The sequence below is a fragment of the Trichoderma atroviride genome, chromosome 3 (assembly GCF_020647795.1).
Source record: "Trichoderma atroviride chromosome 3, complete sequence".
NCBI classification, from domain to species: domain Eukaryota; kingdom Fungi; phylum Ascomycota; class Sordariomycetes; order Hypocreales; family Hypocreaceae; genus Trichoderma; species Trichoderma atroviride.
The window spans coordinates 198,277-218,621 of NC_089402.1; the positions used below are offsets into that span (position 1 = coordinate 198,277).

The following is a 20,345-nucleotide window of genomic DNA, read 5'->3' on the forward strand; positions in this document are numbered from 1 at the left end:
CTCTGGAGTCTAGACGCTCAAAGCTTCAGCCAAGGTGGATAGTGTATAAGTCGCAGCTTTAGAAGGGACGAGACCAGACGCCAGTCTCCTGATCCGTGCTACTATTGCTCAGCACTCTTGAATCTCCATGGAGACTGAAATACCCAAATGCCCTCTGATTTGACCCAGATTCTTGACACGTTTCCATCTGCCGCAGCCATTCTGTCCACGTTGCCGCCCGTCGAAATGCATGTGGTCAGCTGAGTCTTCAGCAGGTCCCCTCGCGCCGGGGTAGGCTTAGCGGTTCATGCACCCCAGATTCCCACTCGGAGCTTAAAACTCGGCCGCTAGAGGCGCTGAAGCGCTGGAGCGTGAGCACCTGAGCACATGAGCGCTAAGAGCCCAGCCTCGCCACCGCCGTCACAACTCCATGCTTCCCCTCTTTGCCATCTCACGATGCCTCGATCTGCGACGGCAGGCCCTCGAGACTATTGAAGACGCGTTCCGGCTCTGTCTAGCTGCGGACGCTGCGGCCGAGATTCACCGTCCTTTGTCGCCGTCGTGACAGCGCCCTGCCGCATTGCTGCCACGGGCATGTCATCCACCGAGAACACTTCGCCTCCCATGGCAGAGCAGGGCATTTCGGCGAACACGCAGTCGCCGCCGGACAGGAACAAGAAGAAGCGGATTAGGAACTGGACAGCAGACGACCGAGCAGCCCATCGGGTGTTTGAGAGATCGCGGCGGGAGGCGTTCAAAGAGCGATTGACAGTAAGTGCGACTAATAAGACGAGGTGTCTACATGGACCCGGCTCTGCGTGTGTGAAGCTAATAGGCATGAAATACAGACGCTTGCAAGCCTCATACCGTCACTGCGATCAACCGACCCGAACCGACTCTCCAAACACGTCGTCATCGACCAAAGCGTTGCACTCCACAAAGCCGAGCAGCAGAGAATAGTTGCATCCGACCAGAAGCTCCATCGTCTTGCAGCCGAGCGTGATGAACTCCTCTCTGAGCTCAACACATGGCGGTTGAACGCTGGCCTCGAAGGGCACCAGGCCCGAGTTATAGCTGATGAGCCCGAGACTGTTCCAATGCCAATAATGGGCGAGTTAGACACTGCGATGCTAAGAAGCAGCATTTCATCTATTGGAATGGGCGAAGAGCAGGGACCGACAGGCGGCGGCCCCATATATCTAGAAGAGCAGTCTTCATTCACGCCTACAGAACATGAGCTCCCACCCGAGGCAGTTTTGGTTCCGGCAGCCGAGACAGAATTGCCACCGGCATCAACATCTGCAGGCACGGGAATTCCATGGATGCCCGCTGAAATGAATTTCTCTATTCCCAACTCGATTCCTCTAGATGGCGAGTTTCACGCTGATGCACTCAATAAATCACCATCCTACACTCATCTACCGATGGCGTATGGTATGGCCACCAATAATCTGGATGGAGAAGCCCTACATTTCAACACAGCAATGATGCACATGTCTGATCCATCATCATATCATGACGATTCATACATCTATAATGGCTGATGACTAGTGTTACTGATTGGAAAATCTCAAACTACTCTCATCCGCCGCTGCCAACGCCAATACGCAGGGCATCCATCCGTTCTGGAGCTACCAAACAATGCCCTATCTATGCGGCACACTCATAGGGCTCGAAGCGCCGTGTCAATCTTGTCCTTGCTACTGTTCTCGCCACCAGTAAAGAGCTCTAAAGCGATCGCCAGTCTTTCTTTGGTAATGGGATCAGCCTCAATTGCCTTGGCCAGTTCTGCGCCGCCGTTGGCGAGGTAATCGATATCGGTGCTAGCCAGCTTGCCATCCCACTCTGCGGCAGCAAGGGGATCGATCTTTGCCAACTTGCGAAGCCTTTCGGAAGCCGGAGGAGCGTTCTTGTATACATGAACAGGCTTGGGCGCGCCTTCACCGGGCTGCTTGGTGCCATCATACTTGAGCTTGGCGAGTTGGTCCAGGACGGTATGAGAGATGGTGGCTGAGTGGCAGCCCAACTCTCCCGCTGCCATGGCTTCTTTGGCAGAGATAAAACTTGACAATAATTGTTTAGTCAATGGATTTGGCGTTGAGGGTTTTCAGATTTCATGCATCTCACCTGGCATTCTTCAGAAGTGGCTGCTCCTTGCCAGTCTCTTTGTATAGTCGTCGATACGTTTCGAGGATCTGGAAGACTCGAGCGCTCATGGGATGTTGGGTCGCGGGATCTTCAACGTCGGGCCAGAGCGATAAATCATCGTGTGCTCTAGTTTCTATATGTTTTCTTAGCTTTTGTCGCGTATACCCCAGAATGTGAAAGCTTTTGACAAACCATTAAAGTACGGGCTGATGTACAGCATACCTGCCTGGCTACAGGCGATGGCTTGCGGGAGACCAAATAATGCTGTTCCGAGCGTTGGAATTCCCTCGGAGCTCAGAATTTTGGCTGCATTCAAGGCCGGGCCAGTGGATGGAATCTTGATGCAGTATCGATCTCGGCTAATGCCAGCTCTAGCAAACTCTTTATCGTATAGCCGAGCATGATCGAGAGTCGCCTGCATATCATATGCCTTGGACGGCAGGGTTTGAAGCAGGACACGGCCTTGAATCAAGTCGATATTCTTCTTGCACATTAAGACGGCCTTGTATATATCGTTAAATGAAGAGCGTCATATCTTATCAGAAGAAGTGAAACGTACCATTCTTGTGTATATGGCCAGCCAGCCCTGATCTTGTAGCTCTTTCGCAGTTTCGACCAACAGCTGGGCGTTGGATTGGTGGCCAAGCTGGATATCAACCCAGAGCTGGTTACTGGTCTGGTCATGCGGCTTGATTGGCATGGCCTTGATGTATTCAGGATCCATCCAGTCGACATCGACATTGACTGAAATTCGGGTCAGTTCACACCCATCTTTTTGAGAGTCGTGTGTAAGATCGGCTTACGCTGCTCCTCGAGCTTGTCGAGCCATGTTTGAGATTCCTTGCTTCCCATTGTATATGCAATGAAAAAAAAGATTCGGTCGTTAATGAGTGAGTTTCAGATGGTCAAGTGTTGGTTTGGACAAGGTTTGCGCTGTGGTGCTTGAGCAGAAGGTGATGCTGAGATGGGTTTATATACTGGTTTATTACGGGTCTATCCACCTCTCATATACTCTTGCAAATGGTATTATCCTATCGACGCTGACCTCATTTCGGGTCCAACTGGGCCTAATGCTACTGGAAAACTATACAGGAACCAAATAATCCAAGGGGTCGTCACATGCTAGTGTCAAAATACGACATTAATACTCGTTCTTGGTGGATATTCCAAACCCTCCCACATGCCGTGCCGCTATTTTGTTGCTAAAGAGCCAATCTCCTCACCTTGTTCTGCGGACCTGCACAGGTCAGAAGTCGGCACACGCAGGGCATCTATGCATAACCAGATTGCGCTGTTTGCGGGGAAAAGTCTAACTTTGGGATTTCGGTGCGGAACCCATCTTCCGCTAACTAACAGAGAGACGCCTAAATGGCTAAATATTGTGAGGTCGCAGTTTTTGCCAAGAAACACACGCAGGGCAAGAGAAGGAGTTCTCCACACTTTCAATTTAGATCGGAGGACACGCAGGGCAGAAGCTGAAAAGGAACGGGGAGAGAAAGTTGCCAAAGGATCAGAATACCAAGTGGCGAATGAGTTGGTGTGGAACACATGCAGGGGATTAGATGGGAATAACATAGTCTGGGTTTAAAGGGTGGCTCCGTTTTGCATTTTATTGTACGAAGAGAGATGGTTAGCATACGGAGTTGACCACCTAGAAGACATATAACATGTTCGTGATATGTCGAGTATTGAGAATTGACATTTACAGAAACCTGTTGTCAAATGACAGGTAGCACGATGAAAATAATATTATCGATATAGAGATTCAAATCGAATAAGCAAACTGTCAATTGATCTTGCAAACTGTCAAGTGTCGTAATCGTACGGTACTTCGACCCGAACTTCCATGTGGCTGGGAATTGGCGCGTCGAACTAACGCCATGGTGCTGTTTTGAACGAGCCGGACCAAAACCTGGGGTTTTGTGGAACTCTAATGAACCTAATGAACCCCATGGGGGGTAATGGCTCTACCGACAATACGATAGTTGCGATGAGCATCGTAAAATATATAAATGTTGGTCTGGAATGCATCTGAACCCCCTTCGTTTCCGTTAAGACGGCGATCCAGTACTGCATTCGAAGACTGATCACTAGATCGATGAATATCTGCCCATCATGGCTCATTCACCAGACTTGAAGCCCAAGGATGAGTTCATTTCTTACGTTGAACCCTCTGGCCCCAGCCTTTCTCGCAATGTCAACGCCAAGTAAGTTTACATGCTTTTTTACACTTACTAGGTCTCTCAGTTAATAATATTGCTAGGATTTGGAACCCTTTGATGGGTATTTCAAAAGATAACCTACAATCTCAAGTCAGAGCCTTTTGCAGAGAGTATGGCTTTGAGGACAAGGAAGATACCTTCTTCCGAGGTGCTCTGGCAGCCCAGAATCCAAGGGACTATGAAGATATTCCAGAGCTGACAGACGATGACAAGTATTGGCTGAGGCGCGAAGTCACAAACCGGTGGCATTTGCCCAAGGCTCTTTACTACACCATCGCTCTTTGCTCCCTTGGATCAGCAATCCAAGGCTGGGATAACACCGGCGCCAATGGCGCAAACCTGTCATTCCCCAAAGAATTCGGCATTGAAGATAACGGGTGGCTCGTTGGAGTTATCAACTCGGGTCCAACTCTCTTTGGCCTCCTCAGCGCATGGGCCGCTGACCCAGTAAACAACCTTCTTGGTCGACGGGGAACAGTCTTCGTCACGGGCCTGTTTTGTATCTTTCCAGTCTTGGCGCAAGCATTCACGCAGAACTGGTGGGGTTTAATGATTTGCCGCTTGTTCATGGGCCTCGGAATGGGTATCAAGATCTCGACAATCCCAGTCTTCTCCGCAGAGGTCGCACCAGCGTCTATTCGTGGTGGGCTAGTAACTAGTTTTCAGCTTTGGGTATCCTTTGGCATGTTTGTGGGATACTGCTGCAATCTGATCTTTTATCGGATTGGAAAGCTGGCTTGGAGGTTCCAACTTGCATCTGCTTTTGCACCGGCAATTCCAGTTGTCATATTCGTGTGGTTTTGTCCCGGTATGGCCATTATTAATCCATCGCGAAACACTTTGTTGAAATTGAAACAAACTGACAATTACATATAGAATCACCTCGGTGGCTGATGAAAAAGGGACGATATGTCGAGTCTTTCCAATCATTTTGCCGATTGAGGAATACTGAGATGCAATCGGCAAGGGACTTGTACTATGCCCACTGTCAAGTGATGGAAGAGAAAGATGCGTTTGCTGGCGTCAGCTTTTGGCACCGAGCCTGGGAGTTATTCTCTGTGCCTCGATTGCGCCGCGCAGTTGTTGCCAGCGGATGGATCGTCATCAGCCAACAGTTTTCTGGGATCAACATGTAAGTGGTATCATCTCACTAATAGAAACAAAAAATGTATGCTGACTACTCATTACACAGTATGGCCTTCTACAGCTCAACAATCTTCGTCGAGGCAGGCTATTCGACTCTCAGCAGCTTGCTCGCTTCAATGGGCTTTGGTCTCGTTCTTTTTGTCTTTGCTTTCCCGGCAGTATATACCATGGATACGTTTGGCCGTCGAAATTTGCTCTTGACAACATTCCCAAATATGGCTTGGTGTCTCCTTGCCGCTGGACTTTGTTTCTTGATGTCAAATGACAACAGCGCTCGAATTCCCTGCATTGCCTTCTTCATCTACCTCTTCACTGCTTTCTATGGACCCGGTAAGTACAATCTTTTGCATTGAATTGGACAATCGCTAATCTGTGTAAAGGTATGGGTCCATTGCCATCAATTTACTTTGCTGAGGCATTCCCTCTGTCTCATCGCGAGCTTGGCGCCGGTCTGACCATTTGCATCAATAATGCTGTTGGCAGCGCTCTGAGCCTTACTTTCCCTTCGCTCTTGAAGGGACTTGGGCCTACTGGCGCATTTGGATTCTACGCGGGATTAAACATGCTTGCATTTGTAGTCATATTTTTCATCGTTCCTGAGACAATGTATGTTACCCACCGACTACTCCAATTGCACAAGATGAAGACTGCTAACCTGGATATAGGAAACGGACACTGGAAGAGCTCGACTTTATATTTGGCGTGCCAACGCGGCGCCATATTTCGTATCAAGTTGGTACTTGGCTGCCGTGGTTCATTAAGAAGTACATCTTTTTCCAGCGCAAAGCGAAACTGGAGCCTCTTTATAAGCTGGATGGTGTAGACGACACATCAAGCGCATAGGAAGAGGGATTGAAGACCAAAAAATATTGTTTCCTTTTCTTGGTTCGAATTCACAGTATGAATCATTACTTAGCTAGTTGTTGAATTTTCATGTTAACTGAAGTATTAATTGCAAGATCACTCCGAATGTCAAATAGTTATTGAAGAACCTCATCTCGCGTCTCTTGTAATTTGCAAGCCTTTAGCAGCCATGAGACCTAGACATTCTTTGCTAGTCTACCAACTCAAAAGGACTAGCTATGGCTCCTAATTACCGGCTTACTACAGTCAGCCTTGAACCTGAGCGCCCACCATTGTCAGATCCTTTGGAGCAGCTTTGGCTAACTCTTATGTTGACGCACTCGCGGAAGCACCGATATTGGAGAGGTGGAGGTTATTATACTTGAGATAAATAGGGTCGGACATGATGACTGAATTTCGGATTTATTTTCGCGAATGACATTATGGCGATTAGAGTAGGTGTCTTCAATATACCGCGAGGATATAAGTCGGCGTTTGATGAATTTTAATCTGAGCGCACATGACAAATTATGCGTTTTCCAGTAAGTTTCGGTCCATTTCTTTGTCACACTGTATTAAGTCTAAGCTTAGCTGGGTCAAGCGCCCGGCTTCAAGGCCTATAGGCTGCCTGTTTATGGTGCGGAGTCGCCTCAAGCCCGTGAGCTGGTCGTTATTTATACTGTGTGGCTCTAGGCCACTCATGATATCTGCACTCGCAGCTCATTTTGAGAGGCGACAAGTACTAGGCAATAGCATCCCGAAACCATGACGGTCGACAAAGAAGTCATAGTTTCCAAGCCTAGAGGGAAGAAATCATGCCTCAACTGCAAAAGTATGCTCCCTTGGCCATTCTTAGCTTAAATATGCGCCATGAACTGCGTAAGAAAAGGCCCTTTAATGGTACGTCACGACTGACGGCTTCTAGACCGCAAGATTGCTTGTGACAGGCTGATGCCGGCATGTTCCTCGTGCAAAAGACGAAAGAAGATATGCTCTGGCTACGACTACAATCTATCATGGCCACGTTCCGGCGACGAGCGACGAGCTGCCACGGCGAATGTTCGACATCAGAGATACCAGACCGACACTTTTGCATTCTTGAACACCTCCAGCTGGGACGTGATGCTTTACTATGAGAACTTTGATGCAAAATCCCAATGTGAGATACCCAGCACTTGATGTAGCCCTATACATTGCACTGACGATGACTCCACGGGACAGCAAACAGAGTTGGTGTCTGGACACCACCATCACCAGCCCGCTCACCGAAGCTCCCGCGATTCGGGACTGGCAGATCTCCCATATGTAAGCTGTGACTGGTAGCTTCCGAGACTTTGCCTTCACGTTAACTTCTCACACTCTCTTAGACGATACTGAGATATCATCTGCTGTTCGACTAATCACCTCTCGAGGGGATCTCCGACAGGACGTATGTGGCCTTCTACGCCGCATGTCGCTCACGGACGATGGCGTTTCGTCTCTTGCTGTTCGCTACGCTATGAACGCCATTTCGTATCTCTATCTGAAAAATCCAGATGAAGCAACGCTGCATCAAATGCGTGCTGTTGCGGCGTTGCAAGGCGCTATTGATCGGATTAAAGATCCCCGGTGTAGAGCTCAAGCTATTGCTGCAAGCTTGCTCCTGAGTCTGTACGAGGTCTGTAGTTGCTTGGCTGCCTCCGTATACACTGTATTTACCGCACGTGCTGGTGAAAATACTAATCTTATTTCAGGTACTCTGTCCAAGTGGCAAGACGACCGTCTGGTCCGTACATTTTGATGGCTGCATGACCATTGTCAAGTCAAGCTATCAAGGCCGCCGAGAGATTGAAGGGGAACACGCAGTTCTCTTGGACTGGGTGTTTTACCACAGCGTGCTCTATAAATTCAGCCTGCAACATTGGAAGCAACGAACTCCACAAATGGCAGCGATTGCACAGCGAGACATGCTGATTGCTAATATTGTTTCTTACGATCATTTCGGCACAGTACGGACCCTCAGTTCGCGGTGATAATGAACATGTCTAATGAAAGAATTATAGATTCACAGCACCCTAGGCTGCTCTCTCGAGCTTCTGGAATTCCTCAGCCAGGCTATCGATCTTGCAAACAGCCGAGGTGATTCGGCAGTTCTATCGAAACGCCGCTTACATGCAATCTACGATCTCGAAAGTAAGATTAGAGACATCAACCAACATCCATGCGTTGGAATCGACCGAGAAGATTACCACGTCAGGGGAAGCAGGAAGCGCTACATCACCATCGCTCGCATGTACCAACTTGCGGTCCTCATTTACCTTGATCGAGTGGTTCGCGGATCGGTTGCCGACTCCAGGCTGTCACGCACCAGCGCCGAAGAAGCCTTTTCTCTGTTGCGCGACCTTGGATTATGCGAAAGACCGTTTATAATGGTCATGTTGGCTCTGCAAGCAGAGGGCGACAGCGACCGTCTACTGGTTCTTTCTGCGCTGGAAAACGCCATCAATGAGAGGCCACTAAGTAATCTGACTTCCACGGAGCATATCATACGAAGCATCTGGACCCAACAAGACCTCCAAGGCAATGAGCAAACGGATGCATCAGCCATGCTAAACACCATCATCAGCTCTTATGATATACCTCCTTCTTTCACTTGAGACGGGCCTAGTAAAGTTGGGATTATATGAGAACGGCGATACTCCGCGATCTGAGGCCCGAAATATCCATCGGTGTGTGCCAAGTATTACCAGGTACCCATCCTAAGATGCGTATGGGATTTTTTCCAAGACAGGCCAATGCTGGTCAAGTAATTGGATGACCCCAACGGGCTATCATGAAATGAAGGCCCGTGCTGGCGATTTTACGAACGATTGTCACGACACCAATACTTCATAGTTGCGTAAGCCTACGCTACTAATTCCAAGAGCTCGTCGGGGAATTTCCCCGATTCCCCGCTGGATAATGACGAACCCAATTTTGCTTGTACGAAGCCCAACATCCAACCTTGACGCAGCCCTCCATCGCGGAACGGTTTCGGCGTCAGCTGTCGCACGAGACACAACAGGGATGGGTGGGGAGGATTCTTACGGCTTCTGGTGCCTGGTCCCCGCACCGGATATCGTTCCTATTTGCCGGGGAATGGCGGCTTTGCAGCGGTGAACGCAGCCTAGCCCCCAACTTGAACCCGACGCGATGCTCAAACTTGAGCTTCGGCGACATCATATGTTGGCAAGACGGTATTAAAGCTGGGAGATTCCCAGACAAGGCTGTACTTTGTGCTTTTTATCGCGACGCAGTTTCCAGCGAGATTGGAGCGATATTCGACATATTAATACCATGCGGCTGCATACGCTGTCCAGCCATGCGAGCTTGTTTCTCGCTGTAGCGGCCTTGCCCCCAAATTCGGATCCACCTCAAATCTCTCTAAGAAGTGTGTTTTTTTCTTTGCGCTCTTCATTTTTTTAAGTAAATGTAGAAAGTATCTCTAATGCTTCATAGCACACAGTAATGGCAATGGGCAATGGGCGCACGCGTATCGCCGAGCTGAGAAGCTAGTGCAGCAAATGACTTTGGAGGAAAAGGCCAACATCACGCGCGGATTCCAAAGTGATAATATCTGTGCTGGTAATACTGGCTCTGTTCCTCGTTTGGGATGGCCCGGAGTGTGTGTTCACGATGCTGGAAATGGAGTTCGTGCAACCGACATGGTCAACTCTTATCCATCCGGAATCCACGTCGGTGCAAGCTGGGACCGAAGTCTGACATATGAGAGAGGATTCCACATGGGCAATGAATTCAAGGCCAAAGGAGGTGAGACGTTCTGTATTTGTCAATAAGCCGAGCGAGAAAGCCGTATACTAAGCAGCAGTCTCATCAGTCAACGTACCGCTTGGTCCAAATGCTGGACCTTTAGGGCGAACCCCTCTAGGTGGTCGGAACTGGGAAGGGTTTTCTGTTGATCCATATCTTTCTGGCCAGTTGAATGCTGAAACAATTATCGGCATGCAAGAAGCAGGCGTGATTGCCAATATCAAGGTAAGACCTAATCGTATTGAAGCCTATACCACCTATACGAAATACTAACCGCTCTGGTATAGCATTTTATTGCCAACGAGCAAGAGACGCTAAGGCGTCCGTACTTTGGCATTGAAGCTGTGTCTGCAAATATAGATGATAAAACTTTGCACGAATATTATCTATGGCCATTCATGGACAGCGTGCATGCCGGCGTGGGATCTGTCATGTGCTCTTACAACAGGATCAACAGCACGTATGGATGCAAGAACGATAAGCTGATGAATGGTATCCTTAAAACAGAGCTGAATTTCAAGGGATTTGTCATGCTAGACTGGAATGCGCAGCATGATATCGATAGTGCAGAAGCAGGGCTGGACATGGTTATGCCTCTTGCTGGCGCGTGGGGCAAGAATCTGACGGACGCAGTTGCGAATGGGACGGTCAGTGAAGCTCGAGTAACCGACATGGCAACACGGTAAGGAGCCCTTCTATTATCCTCTCAACGTGTTTCTGTACTAACTATACGGGTTTAAGAATTGTTGCTGCATGGTACTTGGTTGGTCAAGACGGCAAAACCTTTCCAACTCCAGGGATTGGCCTGAAACAGCTCACACAGCCTCATGAGCAGATAGATGCACGGGATCCTGCTTCAAAGCCCGTCATTTTAGAGGGTGCCATAGCAGGGCATGTCTTGGTCAAAAATTTGAACGAGACGCTGCCATTTAAACAAAGACTTGCCATGATATCCGTGTTTGGCTATGATGCCACGGTCCCACGGACGAAGAATACGGATGTCTTGTTTCAACTTGGATATACTTCGTCTCCAGAAATGGGCCAAGCTGTCTTAGGCGAAGAAGCTCATTTTGACCAGGCCGCGAGGGGAGGTGTAATCGTTACTGGTGGTCGAGCCGGCGCGAATTCTCCAGCTTACATTGACGATGTATGTGGACCAATTTCTTTCTCCAAATCAAGTTGAACTCTTTCAGCTAACGTTTTTTCAAGCCTCTTAGTGCTATTCAGCGCCGAGCCCGCGAAAACGGGACTTGGGTAAATTGGGATCTGGACTCTTCCAATCCCGATGTCAATGCTGCTTCCGATGCCTGCCTGGTATTCATCAATGCCATCGCCACCGAGGGCTGGGACCGCGAGGGTTTGCATGACGATTTCAGCGATGACCTCGTCAAAAACGTGGCCTCCAAATGTTCCAATACCATTGTCGTGATCCACGCCGCAGGTATTCGCCTGGTTGATCAATGGATTGAGCATCCCAACATTACTGCTACCATCATCGCCCACTTGCCTGGTCAGGATAGTGGTGAGGCTCTTGTGAAGCTACTTTATGGAGAAGCCAATTTTTCAGGCAAGCTGCCATACACAATTGCGAAAAACGAGAGCGATTACTCAGTCTATGCACCGTGTAAGCGTACCTCAACAAATGACACTGACCCACAGTGCGATTTTACTGAAGGAGTATACCTGGATTATCGCGCATTCGATGCGAAGAATATCGCGCCGCGATTTGAGTTTGGATATGGCCTCAGTTATACGTCTTTCCAATATTCTTCCCTCTCTATCAAGCCTTCGGTACATCTTTTCAAGTCAAAGTGCAACGACGATAAGCTCTGGCAACCTGTGGCGAAGGTCTCTGCAACCATCACCAACAGTGGCCCTGTTTCTGGGCAGGAAGTCGCACAGCTCTATGTGGCTATCCCAAACAGCCCCCCAAAGCAGCTACGTGGTTTCTATAAAACGCAGCTATCTCCCCAGAAGTCAGAAGCAGTTCATTTTGAGCTTACGAGACGAGATCTCAGTGTATGGGATGTGGTTTCACAGGCGTGGGTTATCCAGGACGGAGAATACAAGATATTTGTTGGAGCGAGTAGCCGAGATGTTCGCTTGCAGGGGACATTAAGAGTAGCAGATGATTAATTGGTTGAATAGGAATAGAGATACTCTGCTTCATGAATTTCCCCAAGATGGTTCATACACGGTGTCAACGCGACCGAAAGACATTGAAGAGAGGAGCAGCTTTTGTTATGTGAGTCGGTGCTTTAGCTGCTTCAACTTTTCTATTTTTAGATATGCCATACGTATCAACCATACGTAATGAATGAAACAGAACCAATCATTAGTCAAATACCAGTCCAACTTGGCAGATTATATCTCGCTAGTAAGTACATTGCTTGTATCCGATAATATGGTGTATTTTATGCCCTGTTCTCGATATCACAACTCCTAAAGCTTAAGGTAAATCGCGGCTTTTTGCGCTATAATGCCTAGCTGCCGCGATGGTCAACACTCAGCTATCAGGGGATCAATAGCCTGCCTTTAGTATCAACAACCTGAACACCGTTATTGTATGTAGAAAGCGAAATAAGCATCCATCTTCCATTAGATATGGGGCTTCATAAGATTTGATGGGCCGTGATGAGGCTTGTGTGGCTAGTGCGAGAGGCACTGTTGCAGTACTGCCCAAGGAATTCTTCACGCTGTTCAGAACAATAGGCCGACAATAGTGGCACATGTGGACAATGCACACCCGCCCACTCTTTCGTCCATGTCATGTCAATATTTTAAGTACCAAAAAACTACCAATTCTCGTATCTCATGTTCAATGACAGATGAGGCATTAAATATCTGATAAATACATGCATGTTGCTTAGTGCGCCTCGTGATTCAACTCTTACGGGTAACGATTTCGTTTTGCTTGTTATCAAGGATTAGACTAAATTAATGGTTAAAAGACTGTCTTGCAATTAATGCGGTTTTCTTCCAGGGAAAATATATAACGGAGTAATTTTACTGTACCCAATAAGTGTTGTTAGATCAACCACAAACCTTGTAGAGTTGACTGAGAAGTTGACCGCTCTACATCTGGGTTTCTATCTAGGAGCTATAGAACGTCACCAGTATACATCACAGCTCGTATACACAGCCTGTAGATCTTTGTATATTCGAGTCACGGGTTTTCCGTTATCTTGTTAGACTAATAGGTAGTCCATGGTCACATCCTTCGCTTAATGCGGCAACCCATTGCGCGGAGAGCTAGATGATGGTACCAAATGGGCGAAGAATGACTGCCGAATAAAAAAGAGCCAATCGGCAATCTTTTAAAACCGATCTTGTTGAAAGACTGCCCAGGTTTTTAACGGAGGTAATCTCTTGCTAATCATGAGCCTAGGAGGAGATCCGAATGATACATGCAAGCGAGTGCATACTAAATACCGGGGGGAGCTTTATTGTACGGGTCCGAAGAGGGCCATGCTAAAGCATTGACCGTGTCTCAATACTGTATATCTATTCCCTCGTTTCCCTCTTTTCCCTCTTTTCTCGCGTTTTCTTTTTTTTTTTTTCTCCACAAGTCATTTTCAAAATCGAAGTCAAACATGCGTGTGGGACATACATCCCTGGCGCTTCTCTGCGTCGTAGCAGAGAAGTTTGTCCAAGTATCGTTGGCTGCACATGTCATCCATGAGCGGGCTCTGCCAACAAATGACTGGGTCAAACTGGGCAACATCAATCCTGACGGTCTGCTGCCTGTTAGAATTGGTTTGACTCAGCAAAATCTTGTCCAAGGACATGATTTGCTCATGGAAAGGTATGGGAGATTGAATGATGGTTGTTCTTCATATCACTGACCCTATTCAAGATCTACCCCTGGCCACCCCAAGTATGGCCAACATATGACACAAGATGAAGTTTTTAAACTATTCGCACCACATGACGACAGTGTGAATGCAGTGCAGAACTGGCTGGAATCCGAGGGAATCAAGCCGGATCGTGTGACTAGATCCGGCAATTTTCAATGGATACAGTTTCATGCTACTGTAACGGAGCTTGAGAAACTCACCAACTCGACTTACGACATCTATGAGCACCAAAAGACTGGCGTTCGCCATGTTGGTACCGATGAATATTCGATTCCGGCCGAGCTTAAAGTCCACATCGACATGATTTCACCTGCCATTAAACGACTGCAGATTGCCGGACCCGTCAAAGATCAACAGATTCCGATACCTCAAAACACCGAAGCCCAAAATATTCGCCGACAGTCACACCATAATGTAATTCCTGCAGCCCCATTGACTGGCTCAGATGTCACAAACGATTGCAACACTTTCCTCACCCCCCGCTGCATTAGCAATATGTATCGCATGCCTCTTAACAGCGGGAACTCGAGCATCCACGGCAATGAACTGGGTATTTATCAGCTACAACCGTACAATCAAAGTGATTTGACCTGGTTTTACAAGAAATTTGCGCCGTAAGCCATTTCGGAGTTTTCAACCACGACCAAAGCCACTAACATCCGCTGCAGGCACATGGACCACAACGTCAGCCCTTTATTCGACTCAATTAACGGCGCCCCCAGGTTCAGCGATGATCAAACGGCTAACACGACGGGAGATGGCCAAGCTATGCTGGACATACAGGTCGCTTCTCCAATCGTTTACCCTCAGCATGTCCGCGTCCTTGGCGTTGAAGATGTCTACTATCAAGAGAGAGCATCGAGGGGATTGTTCAACAACTTTCTCGACGCTATTGACGGTAGCTATTGCAACCTCACTGCATTCAACATCACAGGAGATAGCCCCAAATACGATCCGAGTTACCCAGATGGCCACGGCTACGTAGAGGACAGGATGTGCGGCGTCTTCACGCCGACTAATGTCATTTCCATCTCTTATAGCCCGGAAGAAGCGCAGCAAAGTGCAAACTACGATCGGCGCCAGTGCAATGAGTGGATGAAGCTCGGCCTGATGGGCATCACGGTAGTCGGCTCAACGGGAGTTTACGGTGTTGCTGGAAACGAAAACGAATGTTTACAAACTTATGACGCAAGAAACGTCTTCAATCCGCTGTCTCTGACTAATTGCCCATATGTTCTCGCCGTGGGCTCGACACAATTGGCACCAGGTGTTCATGATGGCAGCCAGGGTTATGAGGTTGGCCTTCAAACCGTCCCTTACGCCTCGGGCGGCGGCTTCTCAAATATCTACGAAGCTCCTGCGTACCAAAAGAGCGCTTTAGATTGCTATTGGGAGAACAATTACCCGCTATACTTGTACTATAACGTCACAAACAACCAAACTATCGGCCAATGGGGCGGCCTCTTTAACATTGCTGGTCGCGGATTTCCAGATATATCGGCAATTGGAGCCAACATTGTCACTGTTGACCAAGGTGACGTTCATACCACCAGCGCCAAATCAGGGGCTGCTCCGCTTATTGGTGCCATTATCACTCGCATCAACGAAGAACGCTTGAAAGCGAATATGTCGACGGTGGCGTTTATAAACCCAGCGTTATATGCTAATACTAGCATTTTCAATGATGTTACAGTAGGCAACGCAACTGGCTGTGGTGGGTTTGGCTTTCAAGCCGTCAAAGGCTGGGATCCGGTAACGGGCTTGGGAACTCCAGACTATCCCAGCATGTTAGAATACTTCTTGTCCATTGGTAAACCGTTCAACGAGGAGTTGAAGTGAGATGAGGAGGCAGCTCGGTTAAGATAGATTGGAAGCCTCTAGAAAGGGTTTTAGAGCTATTAGTCTCCTCTTGTTTATAGTTTGTCAGATTTACAAATATTTACTAAGCTATGAACGGTGATATGTTGATGTGACTTTGTAGTCACGGATATTCTCTGTTCCTAGATACGTTGAAGCTCCTACCTTGATACACATAGGCCACGCGGCATTTTCCTTGATGAATTGCGACCTCGAATAAACATCATCTGAATTGGTTTATTTTCCAGCTTGATCCTTGCGTTTTCTTTATTCGTTCTTCATTCAACCGAAAAGACATTTGTAAAAATATTGATTGAATCCCTTCACTCTGCAGGTAATGGGAGCCTCTGAAAAAAGAACGGAAGAACTTGAATATCATTCATTTTTCCACTCAGAAAGCGATTTATAAACTTGAGTCTCCAGTTCAACCCACAGGCTGATGACTCGGCTATCTGCGAATGGAAGTATCTGAGTGCAGACCATCCCGGCAACTCCATTTTCTCGATCGCACCACCACCATAAATTTGGCAGGCCAGCCCAATGAGCCGCATCGGTAGACCTGCCGGTGCTGCTTCCATTGGTCTTCATAAATGTAAGTCCCCAGCCCTGGGGTGGATTCTCAGGGACCGGATACAGCTCGCTGAGGGCGTTGGTCAAATCTGGCTTCGACGCAGGAATTCCTTGGCGGCTATAATTTGGGAACTGTGGAATCTGGTTTCGGAACATTTCATCCACTGTTTCTTTACGCAGCAGTTGAACACCCGTCCGCGGGCAGGTGCCGTCGTTCAACAACACTGCCAGTACCTCTAATTACCCTGATTAGATGCCGAAATATGCCTTGACCGTGAGTTGTTAAGGTGGGAATATGGCTTACTGCAGTATTCTTGGGGCCTTGCAAATAGGCCGGCGCCCCCACTGTTAAACACGCGGCGTGTCTCAGCCACGTTATTTGGATCGATAACCAATGGAAGTTGAAGAAGGTGGTCCCGTGGTCTTATGATGCCAGCAGGGGCTCTATCGTGCATATATGCAAGTCTATCTTTCATATCCTTGCTAGGAAACATGGTCATGTCTTTGATGCCTAGAGGCTCAAACATGTGCTTTTGGAAATATGCATTGAGAGCGAATCCGCTTATCCGTTCAACAGCGATTCCAGCCCAATCTATGCCCGTCTAATGAACACTCATGTTAGCAACACTGGATAACGGAATGTAGATATTTATAGAACTTTCAAGATAAAAAGGCAGAATTGAACACTCACTCCGTATTCCCATCCCTCGCCAGGTTGAAATACCAAAGGCTGTGAAATGATATGCTCAATTCTTCCGGAAAATTCATTTACTCCGGCGGGAAAGGACCAATCCCTTAGCCGCTCGTTCATAAAGCTGTAACCGAACCCAGAAGTATGGGTCAATAACATCCGAAGAGTAATTTTCTTGTTTTTTGTCTCACAGGTTCCATCTTCCCGCAGCACCTGTACTTCCTTGAGTTCGGGGACAATATTTTCAAGGGAGTCTCCGTCATCCAGCTGCAAGGCACCTTTTTCAACGAGCTGCATGCAAGCAAAGGCGGTAAGCATCTTGGTGCACGATGCAATCCAGAAAACGGTGTCAAGAGTCATTGGGTCTTTCGATACCAAGCCGCGCTTGCCAGCCGAATGTGCGAAGAGTTCCTTTCCATCTTTGCTAATAACCACAACCGTAGCCCCTGGAATATCTTTTTGGGGGTCAAGACAAGCTCTGTCAATCGTGTCTCGGAGACTCGAGAGAATTTCAGCGCTGAGAGACATGTTTAGCAATTGGAGAAAAGCAAGGGAGTGCGATATTAGGAAATTAATGTGCGAGTTTTTCAGTGTCATATATTCGCCTCTTATCTTTCTGTCACACATCCAGTCATCTTTACTTCAATCTTGACAAAGAAGGACAAATATATTAAGCTTTTCAAGTTGTGCCACAAGTGGGTCATTGGATCATCCAAACGTGGCTTGTATCTGAAGTTGCATCCATTTCTCAATACGGCTTCACATGCATACATCCCCCTCTTCTATCCGACTCTACCCGTGGAAGTGTCGCAGGATGTAACATATATTTCAAAATCTTGATTCACAACGGTGGAGGTGCTTCGGTTGTATGATGCAAACAATTAGACGCACCAATAGGTTACCTGTTTACCTTATCTCATGTCGTACAGATGCGGTGGCGGTGGATGCGTACTAGAATATACGTTGACGCAACAACGGGTATTAATATAAAACAGGAAGAACTTTTCGTCTTCAAAAAGTACTCTACTTCATTTCGTATTCAAGATCAAATCAACACACCTTCTAAACATCCCTACATCCCCACACACCTACACACCTACACACCTTTATACTAGATAAAGATGGGCGACAATATTCCTTCCGGGCCCAAAAAGTTCACCACTGGGCTAACTGACTATTCGCTTTCAAGCAATGATAAAACTGGCCCTTATTCGGACAATCTTGAGATAGATGCCCTTGTGGTAGGGGCAGGTTTCGGTACGAAGAAATACCAGCTTCTTATATGAGTCGTCCCTGATGCTAATTAATTCGTGTTCATTATTTAGCCGGTATCTTTATGCTCAAGACCCTTCGGGATCTTGGGCTGAAGACCCATATATTTGAAGCTGGTAATGATATTGGTGGCACTTGGCGTTGGAATTGCTACCCAGGTGCTGGAGTCGACTCTGAAGTGCCTGAGTACGAGTTTTCCTGGCCTGAAGTATGGAAGTCGTGGAATTGGTCAAGCAATTACCCCAACTACGAGGAGCTGCGAGCCTACTTTGATCACGTTGATAAAGCAATTGATGTCAAAAAAGACTGCGCATTCAATACCGTTGTAGTTGGAGCCCACTTCGACTTGGTTGCAGGAAAATGGATCATACGTACCGAGGACGGCCGAACCACAAAGGCCAATTATCTCATCCTTGGAACTGGGTTTGTAAGTTTTTTTCCACTTGCCATGTTTCTACAGACGTTTTGAAGCTAAGGAACGGAAACTTCTGCAGTCGGCCAAGCGATATATCCCTGATTGGCCTGGAATCAACAAGTTCAAAGGCACCATTCATCATTCATCTTTTTGGCCGGAAGAAACGATCGGTGTAAAGGGCAAAAAGTGTGCAGTTATAGGCACAGGGGCATCCGGAGTGCAAATTGTACAAGCCTGGGGCCCCGAAGCTGGACAACTCAAAGTCTTCCAACGCACTCCCAATCTTACAGTTCCGTTGCGCAAGCGAGACCTCACTAATGAAGAGCAAGAGAAGACCAAGAAATACTATCCAGAGCTTTTTAGGTATCGTGAAACGAGCTTCGCGGGCTTCATGTACGACTGGGCTGAGAAGAACACGTTTGACGATACTGCCGAAGACCGAGAAGCATTTTATGAAGAAATGTGGAATGGTGGTGGATTCCGATTCTGGCTTTCGCTATACAAAGACAATCTCTTTAATGCACAGGCAAACCAAAAGTCGTACGATTTTTGGGCTAAGAAAATTCGAGATCGTGTGGAAGATCCAAAGAAACGGGATATCCTGGCTCCCCTTGTCATGCCTCATTTTTTCGGAATCAAACGACCCTGTCTCGAGTACAACTACTATGAGCAGTTTAATAGGCCAAATGTCGATGTTGTAGACATCAAAGACAACGCCATCAAGGATTTTGATGAGACAGGTATCATTCTCGAAGATGGAACGCACCATGAACTTGACGTGATTGCGATAGCAACGGGCTTTGTATGTACCCTCAACCATTTACATGACGGAAGCAGCACATGCTAACAATCTTCATATAGGATATTGTGACTGGAGGTACGATATACGGACAGAACACCCCAGGCTGAAATTGTGTTCAACTTCAATCGCGCTAACTCTTCATAGCAATGACACAACTAGGTCTTGAAAGTCTATCTAAAACTAAACTCGAAGAAGAATGGATCTCTGGCGCCGAAACATACCTGGGTCTCACCGTGAACGGATACCCCAATATGTTCTATCTATACGGTCCTCAAGCTCCGACCCTTTTCAGTAATGGTCCAACCACCATAGAGGTGCAAGGCCGCTGGATCGCCGATTGCATTCAGAAGATGCAGCTCAAAGATATTAAATACATCAATGCGAAGCATGCGGCATCTGTGGCTTGGAAGAAGAACATCGTCGATCTCACTAACGAGATGTTAGTTCCGACCGTCAGATCAACTTATATGGGTGGAAGTAACCCTAACAAGATCTTTGAACCGGTTTGCTATCCCAGCGGGATTCCCAAGTATGCCAGGGATATTCGCACGGCGCTTGATGATATGTCAGGCTTTGAGGTGGTATATAACTGAAGACATAGGCACAAATAGATGACTGCAATACTCGTGATCTTCAAACGGCTACCAAGTTTATCACAGTTTATACATGGGCTATCATATAGGTCATCATGAAATATATTTATTTACCTCCCGACGATAAACGAGAAAAGGTATTTGACTTGCGACCAACGTCT

The 20,345-nt window shown here is 47.5% G+C and overlaps 9 protein-coding genes across 9 annotated transcripts; 6 read left to right on the plus strand and 3 right to left on the minus strand.

Annotated features, from left to right (window-relative positions):
* Nucleotides 1-573: 573 nt before the first annotated feature.
* TrAtP1_005279 (uncharacterized protein) lies at nt 574-1,523 on the plus strand (the record flags this gene model as incomplete). The annotated part of the gene is made up of 2 exons (XM_066112646.1): nt 574-750; nt 828-1,523. The coding sequence occupies 2 exons, from the start codon at nt 574-576 to the stop codon at nt 1,521-1,523; spliced, it is 873 nt and encodes a 290-aa protein (XP_065968731.1).
* Nucleotides 1,524-1,642: 119 nt separating this feature from the next.
* On the minus strand, nt 1,643-2,020 carry TrAtP1_005280 (uncharacterized protein; the record flags this gene model as incomplete). Its single annotated transcript, XM_066112647.1, has 1 exon — nt 1,643-2,020. The coding sequence occupies one exon, from the start codon at nt 2,018-2,020 to the stop codon at nt 1,643-1,645; it is 378 nt and encodes a 125-aa protein (XP_065968732.1).
* A 252-nt stretch (nt 2,021-2,272) lies between these two features.
* Nucleotides 2,273-2,979, minus strand: TrAtP1_005281 (uncharacterized protein; the record flags this gene model as incomplete). The annotated part of the gene is made up of 3 exons (XM_014089443.2): nt 2,273-2,629; nt 2,687-2,871; nt 2,931-2,979. The coding sequence occupies 3 exons, from the start codon at nt 2,977-2,979 to the stop codon at nt 2,273-2,275; spliced, it is 591 nt and encodes a 196-aa protein (XP_013944918.2).
* A 1,263-nt stretch (nt 2,980-4,242) lies between these two features.
* On the plus strand, nt 4,243-6,338 carry TrAtP1_005282 (uncharacterized protein; the record flags this gene model as incomplete). Its single annotated transcript, XM_014089442.2, has 6 exons — nt 4,243-4,334; nt 4,391-5,157; nt 5,226-5,481; nt 5,542-5,825; nt 5,876-6,101; nt 6,161-6,338. 6 exons carry the CDS (start codon nt 4,243-4,245, stop codon nt 6,336-6,338), a joined length of 1,803 nt encoding a protein of 600 aa, XP_013944917.1.
* Nucleotides 6,339-7,103: 765 nt separating this feature from the next.
* Nucleotides 7,104-8,974, plus strand: TrAtP1_005283 (uncharacterized protein; the record flags this gene model as incomplete). Its single annotated transcript, XM_014089441.2, has 6 exons — nt 7,104-7,170; nt 7,264-7,497; nt 7,560-7,643; nt 7,706-7,995; nt 8,072-8,326; nt 8,381-8,974. 6 exons carry the CDS (start codon nt 7,104-7,106, stop codon nt 8,972-8,974), a joined length of 1,524 nt encoding a protein of 507 aa, XP_013944916.2.
* A 679-nt stretch (nt 8,975-9,653) lies between these two features.
* Nucleotides 9,654-12,263, plus strand: TrAtP1_005284 (uncharacterized protein; the record flags this gene model as incomplete). The annotated part of the gene is made up of 6 exons (XM_014089439.2): nt 9,654-9,747; nt 9,816-10,127; nt 10,195-10,352; nt 10,415-10,809; nt 10,869-11,274; nt 11,337-12,263. The coding sequence occupies 6 exons, from the start codon at nt 9,654-9,656 to the stop codon at nt 12,261-12,263; spliced, it is 2,292 nt and encodes a 763-aa protein (XP_013944914.2).
* A 1,424-nt stretch (nt 12,264-13,687) lies between these two features.
* On the plus strand, nt 13,688-15,823 carry TrAtP1_005285 (uncharacterized protein; the record flags this gene model as incomplete). The annotated part of the gene is made up of 3 exons (XM_014089438.2): nt 13,688-13,932; nt 13,984-14,598; nt 14,653-15,823. Exons 1-3 carry the CDS (start codon nt 13,721-13,723, stop codon nt 15,821-15,823), a joined length of 1,998 nt encoding a protein of 665 aa, XP_013944913.1. The 5' UTR covers nt 13,688-13,720.
* A 337-nt stretch (nt 15,824-16,160) lies between these two features.
* On the minus strand, nt 16,161-17,725 carry TrAtP1_005286 (uncharacterized protein). The gene is made up of 3 exons (XM_014089437.2): nt 17,103-17,725; nt 16,716-17,013; nt 16,161-16,647 (listed from the first exon to the last, which is right to left on the minus strand). Exons 1-3 carry the CDS (start codon nt 17,697-17,699, stop codon nt 16,217-16,219), a joined length of 1,326 nt encoding a protein of 441 aa, XP_013944912.2. The 5' UTR covers nt 17,700-17,725; the 3' UTR covers nt 16,161-16,216.
* A 412-nt stretch (nt 17,726-18,137) lies between these two features.
* TrAtP1_005287 (uncharacterized protein) lies at nt 18,138-20,319 on the plus strand. Its single transcript, XM_014089436.2, has 5 exons — nt 18,138-18,359; nt 18,428-18,801; nt 18,869-19,591; nt 19,651-19,666; nt 19,736-20,319. The coding sequence occupies exons 1-5, from the start codon at nt 18,224-18,226 to the stop codon at nt 20,182-20,184; spliced, it is 1,698 nt and encodes a 565-aa protein (XP_013944911.2). The 5' UTR covers nt 18,138-18,223; the 3' UTR covers nt 20,185-20,319.
* The last annotated feature ends 26 nt before the right edge of the window (nt 20,320-20,345 follow it).

Bases quoted from the DNA above. Each gene is read 5' to 3' on its own strand.
- TrAtP1_005286 (XM_014089437.2), bottom strand. From the start codon at position 17,699: ATGACACTGAAAAACTCGCACATTAATTTCCTAATATCGCACTCCCTT. The intron at 17,014-17,102 runs GTGAGTGTTCAA...AGTGTTCATTAG, and splicing joins GCGAGGGATGGGAATACGGA to ACGGGCATAGATTGGGCTGG. The intron at 16,648-16,715 runs GTAAGCCATATT...CAGGGTAATTAG, and splicing joins AAGGCCCCAAGAATACTGCA to AGGTACTGGCAGTGTTGTTG.
- TrAtP1_005287 (XM_014089436.2), top strand. From the start codon at position 18,224: ATGGGCGACAATATTCCTTCCGGGCCCAAAAAGTTCACCACTGGGCTA. The intron at 18,360-18,427 runs GTACGAAGAAAT...TTCATTATTTAG, and splicing joins TGTGGTAGGGGCAGGTTTCG to CCGGTATCTTTATGCTCAAG. The intron at 18,802-18,868 runs GTAAGTTTTTTT...AAACTTCTGCAG, and splicing joins TCATCCTTGGAACTGGGTTT to TCGGCCAAGCGATATATCCC.